Here is a 14,313-nt window from a genome sequence, read left to right on the forward strand (position 1 = left end):
GCGGTTCCTTTGTTTAATTGCTTTACAAATAATTTTGATGACGAAAACAATTATATAAAGGCTACTTGCTTTAGAGAAAACAGTAGTAAACCACTATGGGATTTTTACATCAGGAATCGGAGTAGGTTAAAGTAGAATTACAAAAAGATGCTTATTTTTAACAGTGCTGTTCGGTCACCACTGGAAATGTGTTATTTGGACTCCGTGTGTAAAGTAACCAACTGTGAAGTTCAGGTGCTCATCAGGTGGTAACAGTGATTTGCTCCAGGTCTGGCTGAAGTTCCTACTTAAACTTGTGTATGCAAGCATCTGCAAAGCTCTGGCTCCGCTAGTACCGGCTGGACACAAGGGATTCGTGTGTTATAGATGGGAACAGGGTTGCTAAAGGTTGATGTATTTCATTGCAGATGTGACGAATATGTCACACAGCTGGATGAGATGCAGCGGCAGCTTGCAGCGGCTGAGGATGAGAAGAAGACTCTGAACTCCTTGCTTCGGATGGCAATCCAGCAGAAACTGGCACTGACCCAGCGCCTGGAACATCTGGAGCTAGACCATGAGCAGTCCAAAAGGGTGCGCACAAAATCTGCTTCCAAAGCAAAGAGCAGTAACCCTACTGTAAGTCACATTCGGTCCTGTGGAGACAGGTCTGAAGGATCTGTCCTTAACAACCAGGTGTTTTGTAGCGAGAAATATAAAATCTATTGTGACTAGGACAGGTGTGTAGGAAACCATATTATGCATCTTATTTTATGCTGTAACTGTCAGCGTAAATCCCCACTATCTAACGTCGCGGTGAGTTGACTTGTACTAGTATGTTGTTGAACCAGGTAATACAAATTGTATTATGGTGGTCTTAACTGTAACTAATTCGTAAGTATGGGGATGCTATTAACAAGTTAATAGTGGAAAGGAATTAGCTTTTTCCACAATTAACATGTATGGGGTTTGCTGTTTATGGTAAGTGTTAAAGGAGCACACCTGATACGGTCTATATCTGGTGCTTCGAGTTTTAGTTTGTATAGCACAAATGTGATCCTTTCTCTGGGGTTGCAGCATACTTCAGCAATGCTTTCACAGGCAGAAGCAAACAGAAAACCTTCCTTGTTATTGTGGCTTCAGAAGTGGTGAAAAGCAAACGTTAAAGTGAGAGGTATGTCTTGAAAATGCAGAGCATTTTGAAACCGGAACCAAAATTAATTTGCCTATTGTGGCAGATATTAAGAACTCGCTGTCGTATCACCACTGACCAAAGTCCTAAAGCTTTCATAAGCTATAAAAGTTAGGAAAAAAAACTTGGTAGGGTTCATTATTTACACCCTGCAACTTGCACATTTGTATTAAAAATATGCAATATTTAGCCCATCTGATATAAAACTTACCATGTTAAGAGTTGGGATCCTACCCGGTAGATGGTTCCACTTTAAGAAGTTATGCTGTGGAAAAGTGTTGTGTCCTGAAAGGATCTTTGTGGTCTCACGTTGCTCCTTGCAAGCAGAACACCTTGGAAAGAATCTGTTTTCTGTATTATTGTAGCCACACAACATCCATGTGTAGAATGAAGGTAACTATGGTCCAGTGTTGTCAGTCACAAAAGAAGTTTTCTTAGCTTGCAGTATTAATCTGAATGGGGTGGTACTTCAGAGCGCTGATCCTTTTTTTTAAATACACAAAAGGTGTTGCATTCCTTATGCAAGCACGTGTTTCACAGGGCTCTATGTTACAGGCACAGGAAACCGAACCAGATCATCCTGCTGATCGTTATTTCTGAAGTAGCTTAGTATACGTATTAATCCTTAAAAACAAATAAACCTTTGTCTGCTATTGAACTTTTAAGGGGCCTTTTTAGCCGCTTAATTACAATATGTTTGATAACATAAAAGTGTACTTCATAACTGGTGCCTACGTAAGAGAAAAAGATTGAAAATGTCGCTTCTAAAATGGTGGAAGATTTGTGGAGCACAACAAGGCACACTTTTGTCTCTGAACCGGAGTTTTGAAGTGCCTAGCCTCAAGCTTCATTTTAATGTAAAGCCCTGTTCATTTTGTACTCTTTCAAATAATTTTGAATGCCTGTCGTATTCCTGAAAGCAACGCGAGACTGCACAGTTGTCTGCTTGATAGTGATGTTCTCTGAAGCCATTCTAATGTTCCTGGGTGGTCCTGCCTTGTGTCACTGCCATTTCTCATAGATGACCAGCAGCTTGCTTCCCACGCATTGCCGCTCTGCCTATAAGTAGTCAGGAGATATCATGGTACTAATACAAGGTAATAAGGAGCACAGCTCGTTTCACCCGTGAGGGGAAACCATTTGGGCTTTTGGCTTCCCAGACACTAGAGGGGAGGGAAGAAAGAGACTTCTAAATTTGTAGAGTGAGGCTTTGAACAGATGGGATTGGACGAACCCTTGCTACAGAGCTGGGCAAAATCGGGCTGCCATGGTCCAGCGCCAGAATTGCATTTACCGATACAAGGGGAGCAAAAAAAGCCCCAAGTATTTTAAGTCCAATGTGTTGCTCAAATGTGACCACTCGAAGTTTAAACAAACAGGAATTCTGGCTTTAGAAACTGGGCCCTGTGTGTCTATTATTACTTTTTTTAGAAAACACTGAATTCTCCTGAATTTGAGCTTTAATATTGCTAAACAGCAGGTTTGATGTTTTAGAAGCGAGACATCTTTTAACAATTTTCAATCCTGCTTTTCTCTTCTTTGCTGCACAATCTTCCAAAAGGCCTTTATTCTTCTCATTCCTGCATTAAGTGTAAGTTAAAAAATACTTGGTAAAAGCAGGCATTTGAGTGCAAACTTTCTGTGCTTCCGTAGAAACGGTCACAGTTCTGCTTCCGCTACGGTGGGGAGATTTAGCACAGCTTTTTCTGCTTCCGTGTCTCAGTGGCAGCATTTTTGCAAAACACTAATGGCAAAAAGGTCAATTGCAGAAACCAGCTGAATGCATTGTTGGGTTTTTCAAACTGACTGGAACTTTCTGTAAAGATTTCAGCGGTCCCAGACAGTGACTGTTGTGCGTCTTGGCTCACACTTCCAGTCCCAAGCATGGACCACTTTGCTGTCAGCCCAGTAGGCTTAGTAGTCGTTGCCATCTTCATTCATTCCTGTGGATCTTTAAAAAACAAAAAAGCCAAGAAACCCGACAGCCATTTGAGCTTGTCATGGTTATGGTTTCACTTCTTTTAGAACCTGTTACAAAAAGAAATGAGGAATGGTGGTAAGGTGACTTGATCTTGCTGTTTGTATTTTTAGATAGTATTTCAGATTGAGTCTTGTAATTCTTGATTAACAATTTCTTGAAACATACGTTTGCTCTAAGTCTTTCATGTCACTTTCAGCGGGTTGGGATAAAGCATGGAAAATTCCTTAAGCCGTCACCTACCTCTGCAAGCAGGCTCTTCTTCCGATTGATACTCTCTGCGTTGGCCTGCATGATCCACTGACCTGCATGTTTCTGGAGAACCTAAACCTTCACTGAAAATGTTTCTTGCACATTTATTGCTGTTAACTTGTGCTTGAACAGCAAAGCTTTATTCAGTACTTGTAAGAAACCTTCTTTCTGCAAAGCTACTGCTTCCAGGCTAAACCCGTAAAGTGTTCCGTTGCCTTGGAAAGCATCCACGACCTAAAATGGCTGCTTCTGCCCCAGCAAGCTAACCGACCCCCCAGCCAGCTAACCTGCTTGTGCAGCATGGTGCTTTACATTTTCAGGTCTTTAAGTGAGAAATAAACACTGATACTCTTTTTTTTTCTTTTTTTTTCCTAATGCTATTTTATGTTTCCATTTTTCAGCTGTAGGGTAGTCCCCGGAGAACGCCTTTCCAACAGTGCAACAGCATTTCTTAGCCTCTTTCGTTGTGGTTGACAGTGGTAGCCCATTGCACAAAGAATGGAAGCCACTGACCTGATCCTAACTTTTGAAAACACCTTTTTCCTAAATACTACCTGAAAGGTCCCTTTTCTGCCTGAAGCTATAAAACAAACGGGCTTTACCTGTAAGTGCTGCTGCAGTAAGAAAACTTACAAGTGCTGAAGAAGCCTTCTTCACATGTAACGACCACCGTGTTGGCTTGCGAGCTACCGGGGACGCGTGGCTGGGGGAATTGCTTATGTCATTGCCGATGGTCATTTTTTATCAGATTGTTAAACCTGTGCACTTTTGATATTTTGATATTTTTCTTTCGCTTCTTTAATTCCTTATGTAGAAGAGTTTATATAAATGCAGTGGTTTGTGCTCATCGTCTCTCTCCAGTTTCGGCTTGTGATTTTTGAATTCTACATCAGCATGTGGCAGAGATTTGAGGGGGGCTCTAGACTGAGGTTAGAAAGAGTTTCAACAGAAGCCAGGAGCTCTGCTAAACTGTGTGCTGTGCTTCAGCAGCTTTTTTATTGTTATGAAATGTTAAGCTTTATATGTTTAAATTACAGATTATTTTTTTTTTTTTTTAGTTGCCATGTTCATTAAGAAATCCAGGGTATTTGAATTCTGGGGTTTTTTTCATATTGTTTATTTTTTTAAAATACAGTTTTGTTTTTTTTTTTTTTAGCTGCCATGTTCATTAAGAAATCCAGGGTATTTGAATTCTGGGGTTTTTTTCATATTGTATTATTATTCTTAGGAATAGTTCAATGTAACAAGAAGAAAACTTGACTTTGCTCTGGTTAAAACAGTAATAGGCACTTGAAAAATATTAAGTAAGTAGTATTACCTATAGACTCCAGAATTCCTGGGTTTTAGGAAGTTGAAGTATTATTGATTAACAGAATTTTATACAACTATACCAGTTAAATTCCAAATTGGAATTGTTTTGTTACTTTTTCATTTTATTGTGCCAAATTATGGTACATTTAGAAAGAAAAATTCTAAAGTTGTCAATGATAGGGTGTTACATATCAGCGCCTTTCTGTCATAATTATTGCCAGTAGTGCCTTTAATCATTTTAAGGGAGACTCTAGGAATAGCTTAGTCTAAGTCCTGTAACCTGGGAGAAATGGAACGGCTGGTTTAGAATTCCGTAATGACATGGAGCAATAAGTGCAAAGTGAACTCCCCTTTCGCACATTTTTCATGGGTAGTCTTACTAGAGAGATTATATATTTGAGGAATTGTAAAAAATTCTGTTAGTCAATGATATTTCATCGTGTAAATCCTTGCAAATTCAGGGGTATAGAGAAAAAAAAACAACACAACAAACCTAAACAAACCCGAATACGCTTTGGGAACCAAATGGACTTGTGTCGAACAAATGAGCAGGATGTGCTCATCCATTTGTGGTAGCAGTACGGGGGACGTGTCAGGAATACCAATGTTCTGGTGGCTTATGCGGTGGTGGATGCAGTTAACCATAGTATTGTTTGCAGACGTGCACAACAAACCACGGACGTCTTCTCTTGCATGTTGTATCTAAGCATCGCGATTTCAGGAAACAGAAATGGCAAAGTGCATCAACAAGCTGTACCTGGCTCCTACCGCTTGTTGAGGCTTAGACGAATGATTAAATTGGTACTTGCTGGGGGGGAGCCTTCCCACTCCTCAAAAAAAGTACAAATTGAAATAATATTGACAGTGGGGAAAAGATTTCTGTTTGCTGGAAAAAAAGCATTATTATTCCTAGATGTGGGGACTTGTATTTCCATCCTCTGTTGCAGTATTGATTCATAAGAAATATTGTTGCATTTAAAGTTACTACATTTGTATGTGGGTATTTATTTGAAATGATGTCGCAGTACTGTATTATGTTTTATGTGCATTACCTTTTAGTGGTGGATTGGTCTCCATTTAACGTCAGATGCATGTATGCTTGCCAAGTAACCTTTACTCAGATCTGGGAAAAAAAAATGTTAAAAGAGAAAATGCGAAAACTTCTTAAACATGTAACTGTATGAATTGGATAACCTTAGGGGACATAGAGGGCAAAATGTTACTTCCAAATTAATCGGAAAGTGTTCGATATAGGACAGCAATCTGCCTGCGTAAAGGTGGTCACCTTGGCAGTGTCAATAAAAGAGAAAAGGAATCACGTTTCCTGCCTGCTGGTTTTCTGTTTTGAGAAGGTGCCACTTTAGCCAGTCCTCCCAAGCCATTGCCAGCGTGGGGCTAAAGAAATACCAATTTCTTTTGGAGAGAAACTGAAAACGCAAAACTTAAGTTTGCTGCAGAACTGGGAAATTAATACTTGTGCTTGTATGTGGGGAGCGCCATCCTCTGTGCTGTTCCGGGAGGTTTTCCTGGGTTAGTTTTAGCCTTGATCAGACCAGTTCAATCCATTCCACTGAACAGCCATGCCAACGCTGGTACCAGTACAGGAGAGGGGAGGGTAGGACCAATGCTTCTGGTGGCAGGGTGACAAGCCTTCCTGCATTCCCGTCCTCATTCCTCAGGTGCTCTCCAAAACACGGTAAGATGGTGATTATCTGGCAGAATTAACAAACTCACCAAAACTCACACTTAAAGTCTGAGGGCAAGGCCCCACCAATCCAAGGATATTCCTGGATTGATGGATGGATGTTCCCCCTAGAAATATTAAATATGGTTTTATGCTATAGTTTAACGACTCTTGCGTCCCCAGGTAGGACTCCTAGAACTATGCTGCATCTCATTTCTCTATCCAGCAGCAGTCACCAGCAGCATTGCACCATCATGAGTGCAGAGCAGTGTGACAGCTTTTTCCATGCCTGAGTAATGCTTGTTGAGCTGTGTGCAGTCAACCAGCAGCACGAGTTTGCTGGGACACTTGCCTGATTGTATAGCTTTGCATTCACTATAACGGGAGTTTTACCTGCAGGTTGATCTAAGGGAGAAACATTTTGTAAATACATAGGCATGGCAGTGGCAGAAGAACAAGAACAGACCTGTGCAAACAGTAAACCAGCCTGATTCAAAAATGCTTTAGCAAGAAAAGAAGATAAGGAGAATATTTAGCTTAAAAGCTTGTCTAGTGAACGGCTGTTAATTAAAACATCCAGGGCCTGGAGGGAATGTTGGAGTGGGGCAGCGGGGGGGCAGTCACCAGCCGCATTCCAGGCTGCAGGTGTTGCTGCATTTGGTCTCCAGGCGAGGAATCTGCTGTTAATGTAACATTCCTGCCTGCCCTGCATTCAGTAGTGATCATCTGCTTCTCATGAGCAAGGCCTGGAAAAAAGCTGCTGACTTCCCGGAGGAGGAACAGGGCAGATTCTCAGATGTACCAGGATGCCTAAAGATAAAGGAAAGCAGACCTGAAAGTCTCCATGGACCCAGTCCTGCAGGATGAAGGTGAAGAAAATGAAGGCGTAGGTGCTTATTGGAGATCCCACTGGGGTAAGGTGGTAAAATTCAGCTCCACAAATATTTGTGGAAGTTACCGTTTCACAAATATATTCACATTCATGTGTTTTTTTAAAGACTGATGATGTAGATTGACCTAAAGGACCAGGAAAAGGTATTTTTCCACCCAAAGACTTAGCAAAAACAGTGAAAAACTATAAAGATCACTTCTATGAGCTCAAAACCAAGCAAAGCAGCTCGTTAATAGGATTATTTTGAGTATTATATCGAATGTTTACATATAAAAGCTCCAAGCATTGGTGTTTGCTGGGAAAAGCAGTCATGTACAAACTGCTCAGATTACTTCACCCAACTCCCTCCTCCTCCTCCTCCTCCAAGAGAGCTGCTGTCCTTTCCTGGTGAAGGAGGGCGGTTGCTGCTTCTCAGCCCAAAGGCAAGTTTCCACAAGAAGAAGCTCTCGAAGCTGCAGAGTGAACTTTTTTCCCCTCCTATACTGAGCATGGAATCTCCAAGGTGATCCGAGACCTGATCTGGAACGTTGAATGTGCATTGGCCAGCCTTGCCTTACTCAGCCCCGTGACTTCGGGCCATACTGCTCTTAACGAGGTCATCAGACCCAATCAAGTGAAGTGGCTGTAAAATGTCTTGGACCCAGTAACTGTGCTTAAAAAAAAAAAAGCCAACAAACAAACAAGCTGGGCCTAGTTTTAGGTATTCAAGTAGACTCTTTCTGAGGTACAGGCAATGCATCCAGAGGGAGCAGTGGAAGGGAAGCTGATTTTTGTGATTATGCTTGAGAAAACTTGGGAGAAAGTTTTAAAATTGACTTAAAGCCTAAAGCCTAACATATACCGATACTTCACTGGAATGATACGGGGGATGTGCTGCTCCCTGATTAAGGCTACGTGTAGAAGCAAAGCTCGGCTTAGCTACGTGTAGGTGAATTTAAGCTAGGCTGAAGCAAGTTAAGAGTGTTCACACCCAGGTTTCCACCAGCTTAGCGAGCGAGAGTCACAGCTGGTTAACTCGGACAAAAATGACTTCGTGGGCAGAACCCCCAAATACTGAATCAAACATTTACTGAATCGGGTGCTGATTGGGACAACATGCCACGAAGGCCAAAAATGTGCCTGCCCAGTTCTCTTCATGGTGCAAGAATTTTGAGCAGTTTTATGTTTTTTAAATATCTTTGTGATTTTACTCTTAAACGCATCAGCAGCTGGGCACTTGAGTAGTGAATGTCTTATGCTGAAATACTGTCACGTGCTTAGCAGGCAGGAGAAACTTTAAAACTGGTGATTTTGTGCATCACTTTAAAGAGGTCTCGCGTATTAAAAGAGAATTTTTAAAAATAATTTCTCAGTAGCGCTTGCATGATCCATTATTCTCAATAACAGTATTTTTAATCTTTTTTGAAACATTGAGTCTTCATCCCTGTGGGTATTTAAAAGCCGGGCAGACGCGGTGCTTAGGGCCAGGGTTTAGTGGTGGGATGGCAGGGTTAGGGTCACGGTTGGGCTTGGTGAACTTAAAGGGCTTTGCCAACCTCAACGATTCCATGATTCTATGATTGATTATTTCTGCTTTTCAAACAGAAATGTATTTGAGGAATTACAAATCTCCCATATTTAAGTTTAAGGGGAGAAGGAAAAACAACTGTTCATGTTAGTGCATGCTGCTTCATATGGATTGGCATTAAACAGATTCTCCTTTGTCTTCTCCTTGGAACCTTGCTCCCTGCTTTTTACACAGAAATTTTAGGTTAGAACTGTCTCCCCGTGTTCAGGTGCGTGCTGACTCAAAGCTAAGGACAACACTCAGTTTGGCAATTTCATGATCATGAATGTTTTTCCCTTCATTTCTGGTGATGACACCATTCCTAGCTAGGACCATTGGTATCCTTGTGCCAGATTCTATTGAGTAAACGTTCAGGCAGCCTCTGCTAATCTCGAACATTATTTAGCTTATTTTCCTGTATGGCTTCTACCCTGGGATTCAAATTAATGCAGCTCGAGGTTTATCAAGGGATAAAGAGTGAAGTATTTGATCTGGCAGTAGAACATTGGCTCCCTAGTGCCGCCACATGAACGATGAGCCGTTGTTAAGCCAATTATCAAAGTCTCGGTACCGAGCATCAATATCTCTCTGTTTAGAAGATCGACATCTCTGTCGGGAGAAGACTGCTAAGCCCATGCTACTGACAGCTCGGGAGATTTTTAACGAGTGACCTTACCTGGATCTGAGAAATAGCTGGAACTTCTGCCTCGTGAGGATGGGGAAAGCATTGATTCTTTTTAAAGTTCCTTGTGGTTATGTCTTGCTCCATAGGTACAGAGTTGCTACCTGTCAGCTCTCACCGGTACGCACCTGCTCTTTGCGCTTAGGATGCAGCAGCCACCTGTCTGAGCTGGGACAAACCATGCATCTGACCGCGCTCCCAAGAGTGGGGTCAGAAGCAAACTGACCACACGGTGCCATGGGTCAGCGTCAGACCATGCTCCCTGTCTTCCATCTGCTCTCCCTGGCATGGTGCCCTTGGCCTTCAGACCTGACCCCTTCAGATCTCGCCATGAATGAGAGCACTGCTTTTCTCTTGTAGGTTCCTGTCCAGCTGTTGGGTTCAAGCAGCCGTTAGGTATCAGTCTTGGTCTTTGCTGACATTACTTTAGGAATCAGCTGGAACAAGAATGAATCCAGTTTTCAGGCACCATGTAATCTGGTTTTCAGTTACAGAAACAAAGCCATCTTATGCTCCAAGACCCACTGGCGGTTCTGCATGATGTTGCATCTTGGCTGGCACTTTCTGTTACGCAGCTGGTGATGCACAGAGATGGTGGCACCTCCTAGGTGTCTCTGAACTGCACCCACAGACAGGCTGCCAGTGAAACTGCGTGCCCAACTTTGCACAGCTGACAGCGGTTTTGAGGGTTTGTGGTTTTCTGAAGTTACCGCTTTTAGGTACAATACTGCGATGGCAGGGGAAGAGAAAAAGTTTGCATCTGACTTTTACCTTTTTTCCTTTGCGCTACATGGATGAAAGCTGGGGTATTGTTTTTTTCTTTAAATAACATAGGAATATATACATATCTTTTCAGACTGAAAGTTCACTTTCTGTAAAAAATACTTGCTAAAAGCTTGTTCAGCCTTTAATTGGAGCAATGAGGGTGTGGAATAGCTGAGGACACTTCCAAGAGCTGTCACACAGAGGCTAAAGTGTCTCCTTGACTCAGTAAAACACACAGTTAGGCTCTGGGTGGTGTTCACACATCCCCAAGTTCTCACCAGTCCACAGCAGAACTGGAGTTACAGCCCAGAGAAGGGCGGAGAGCTAACATTGATGTTCATGTTCTGCCTTTCTAATCCGCAGAAGCTGGCTGTGCAGTGGGAAGTCAGGTGAGAGTAGGTGCCTTTTTCTCCTCCCCTTTTGTTTCTTTACTGTAGAGTCATCGCTACCACAAGCTTTCCGGATTCCTTGCCTGACTCTTCATTCTCATCTGGAATGCTCTTCCCAGGGGTGTAAAACAAGACTCCCACTTCTGCTGCTCTATCACATCTACGGCACTCAGGGCTCTTTCGAGAAACCTGGCAGAACATCTGCTAGCAAAGGGGCAACAAATAGGTCGTCTTCCATCTCTCTGTCACTTGTAGGAGTCAGAATTGTCATCGCTACTTCTCCCATTCCTCCGAAGGCCAGTTTTCACCAGTGTCCCTTTTCAGAAGGGATGGTACTTCCATGGAGACAGAAAAAAGCCAGCAAAAGCAGCCACTGGGCTAATCCCAAATACCAATTCATAGAAAAACTGGTGTGTTCCTGTGGGGCTGACGAGAAACGAGAAAGCAGGGGGAAGGGTGCAAGCATGTGGCAGATTTAAAAACAATGAAAGAGAGGGAGGTATGCAAGAAGATGAGAGAGGCAGCAAGGAAAAAATGGCAGCAATGGATTGGGATGGCTGTAAGCAGCTTGGAGCAGCTGGATCTGCCGTGGGCAGGGACTATTTGGCATAAAGCCTGGGGACAACTCAATTCTGTAAAAGCAGCTGGCAATTCAGTGTAGTCTGGTGGCACAGCCTGCATAGAGCACATTTCTCCATCTCCCAGGACCTGCTAGCACATTTATTGGCCATCAGGGTGAGCAAGAGCTGCATGAGACTGCAGAAAGAAGGAATGGTGCAAGAAAACGAAAACGTGCAGGAGAGGAATATGTTCCCTAGTACATTTGGGTGCTTTTGTGTGTGGTTTCAGAATGCCTCGTGCAAGTCTCCTGGGCTGCAGCAATCCTCTTACTTTAAGGTTCAGTTCATAGAATGATTTCCTAACAAGGTATATCAAGATATTTCTTCTAATTGATATCTGAGTCAATCTAAACACAGCTATACTTACCTTAATATCAGTATCGCATGTAAGCAGCTACACTGGGCTAGCCCCTGGTTAGCTTGCTTTTAAACATGGTTTTAACTAAATTAGTTTCTGTGTTGTTTTATTAAGGGAACCCAGTTTGCTGCCTGTGGAAAGCTACCAGCCAAGCCAGCGCCTGTGTCGGTGCCAGCTTCCAAATCTCAGGGAGCCCTAGCGCTGTGGTAGCTTACCCCGGTGATGGACACACTCCTGGGAGTGCTGGGGATCTGCAGCTGTCAGTACCCCCTGGAAGCTGCGGAGAGGTGCAGGTGGTGGGGAACAGCCGGGCAGTTAGGCGGAGGCAGGGAAGCCAGGCAGCGCAGGATGGGTCCACAGAGAGGGAGCCACGGGATTTGGTACGGGTAACACAGCAGTCGGACCCCAGGTGGTTTACAACTTGATGCTCATAGCTGCGATGTCACTGCGATAACCGCACAGCGCCCCAGCTCCACCCTGCTTGCTCAGAGCCTGCAGGTCTGCCCCATCCCCACTGGAGTCCCTCCGCCAGCCTGTGCCCACCGTGCACGGCCACGATGCGTGCGTGCAGGTGCCGTTGTAATGCTGCTGTGGGGCACATTCACAAAAACAGGTTGCAGGGTTTGCGTGATGACAGACCACGGGCTCCTGACACAGACCACAGCTATTCGCATGTGCAGTTGTTTGTGCTGGGCAGCCTAAAACTGTTTTAAGTAACCTGAAGAAAATTTCTCCAAGTGAGGTTCAAGAGACTGAGAGGGAAGGCAAGAGCGGGCAGCCTGGCTGGACAGGGCTCCTGCCTGCCAAAGGAATGCTTGTTCTTTGACCTTTGCTGGCTGTGGGTTTTATTCTCAGTGGCCAGCAAATTGAGGCATATGTTTGGGCAGAGGACTTAAAATTTGTACGAGCAGATCAGGCTATGCCGCATAGCTGGGGGAGCTGGCCAATATGAAGGTGCCTGTTAAACATGTTCTTCACAAGTCTGGCCACCATGGAAGGTCTGAATGGTTTTTTCTTCTACGTGGCATCTGTGCTGAAAGCACCAAATTTTCAGTTCAGCCCCCTCATGCGCTGTTAATTACAGAGCTGCTAAATGTCTGGAACAGCTCTCTGGAATCTCAGCTCTGTGAAATGAGGTTGACTGTGATCTAATAGAAGGGAGGAGAACCCAGAATGGGAGATAAATCTTGTTACCATCTTCCCAAGGACCCTCTTCCAGATACCAGGATACAGAAAAAAACCAAAAAAACTATAGAAGTGCAAATGCCAGTGGTCAAATTTAGTGCCAGTGGTTGGTTTTGAGGTCTTGCCTATAGAACATTAAAATGTTTTAAAGGCAAACCATGAATAAGTTCACTGGAGTTCGCTGGGAAAAGACTGGATGCCCTGGTAATTGTTACCTTCCCTTTGGCTGTCTGCAGCCTTGTGAAGGGTCATTCCATCCTTGTTAACTTTAATCCCAGGTTAAGGGTATGGTCCTGCAATGAGCACTTCAGAAGCTCTGTATCCAGCTCACAGCTCTGTGCGACACGCTTCGTTCATAACCAAATGGTGAAAACTGAAAGGATGTGCTCGTTGTGCCTGCACGCAGGCTCACCGCTCGCAGCTGGTGGCCTGGTTTAGCTTGGAGCCGTCCCACAGAGCAGTCCCAGCAGAGTGGCTGGTGAGGCAGCAGGGAGCATCCCAGCCTGCGGCAGAGCGACACCGTTGCCCTTCCACCACGCTAGCAGATCTCAGGATTCTGCTCTCCCTCCATCTCTGCAGCTTCTCCCTCTGTTCAGCTTTGCCAGGGTTCCCCGGGGCTTTCTGCAGCTCATACTGAGACCATTTCTCTCCTGACAAGTTGCCAGCTTGGCAGGCTTAGGACACATCACTTTGTGAATGGTTACCGTTGCTGCAACTGATTACCCTACGAATCAAGGGGTGCACAATAAATGGAATCAAAAGTGCAAAGAAATATTTATTTTCTTTTTATCCCTCTGGTGACTCAGCTTGGTTCTTGAGGCTCTGCCATTTGTCAGTATGCCACAAACCCAACCATTTTGGGCTTGCACTTGACCTGCCATGACTGGGAACCTGCCCTACCTGCTCATTTCAATGCCCAGTAGGAATGGGTTGTGGGCCAGCAAGAGCTACATTTCCAGCTGTGCACTGGGTCAACAGGCTTGATGGCAGAGGGGCTGTCAACCAGCAAGAGCGCAGCCCGCACCGTCTGCTGTGCCCGTCTTTAATCCAGAGCGTGAGAGAATGGTTTCAAAACAGCACAGCCAAGATTTTGTCATGGGTGAGTACAGCAGGCTGTGGCCAGTGCGGGGTGGCAGTCACAAAGACATGAGCACTCCCACCTTTTTTCAGCTCACCGCTCACTAGTGTTACCAGCTTGCACAGGGTCTTTGTGAAAGGTGAGAAGCTAGGCAAGCACAGCAGAGGGTCTTGCAGCAGACATCAAGTCCCACTGTGCAGAGAGGAACAAAGCTAAAAGTATTGAAATAAATCGTAAATCTAATTACCTAATAGATAGCATGGCCACACATGCCTGGCAGATAGAAGAAAATTAAATACGGAATTTTTTCAAAGCTGTCGTGCTTTGGCTCTCTTCCCTGTCATGCCATCACTGCTTGGGATCTCATGCTACTTTTAGGAGTCGGAGGAGCAGGAATCTGCT

At 44.1% G+C, this 14,313-nt stretch overlaps 1 protein-coding gene across 1 annotated transcript in view; it reads left to right on the plus strand.

Annotated features, from left to right (window-relative positions):
• The window catches only part of BICD2 (BICD cargo adaptor 2), a 127,486-nt gene extending 122,991 nt beyond the window's left edge, over positions 1-4,495 (plus strand). Inside the window, exons 8-9 of the mRNA XM_009647892.2 lie at positions 408-618; positions 3,803-4,495. Of these exons, the coding sequence (XP_009646187.2) occupies positions 408-618; positions 3,803-3,808 (217 nt within the window). The 3' untranslated portion in view covers positions 3,809-4,495. The remainder of the gene's footprint in view (positions 1-407; positions 619-3,802) is intronic.
• Positions 4,496-14,313: the final 9,818 nt, after the last annotated feature.

This window comes from Egretta garzetta, unplaced genomic scaffold (assembly GCF_000687185.1).
Source record: "Egretta garzetta isolate BGI_Z169 unplaced genomic scaffold, ASM68718v1 scaffold451, whole genome shotgun sequence".
Classification (NCBI taxonomy): domain Eukaryota; kingdom Metazoa; phylum Chordata; class Aves; order Pelecaniformes; family Ardeidae; genus Egretta; species Egretta garzetta.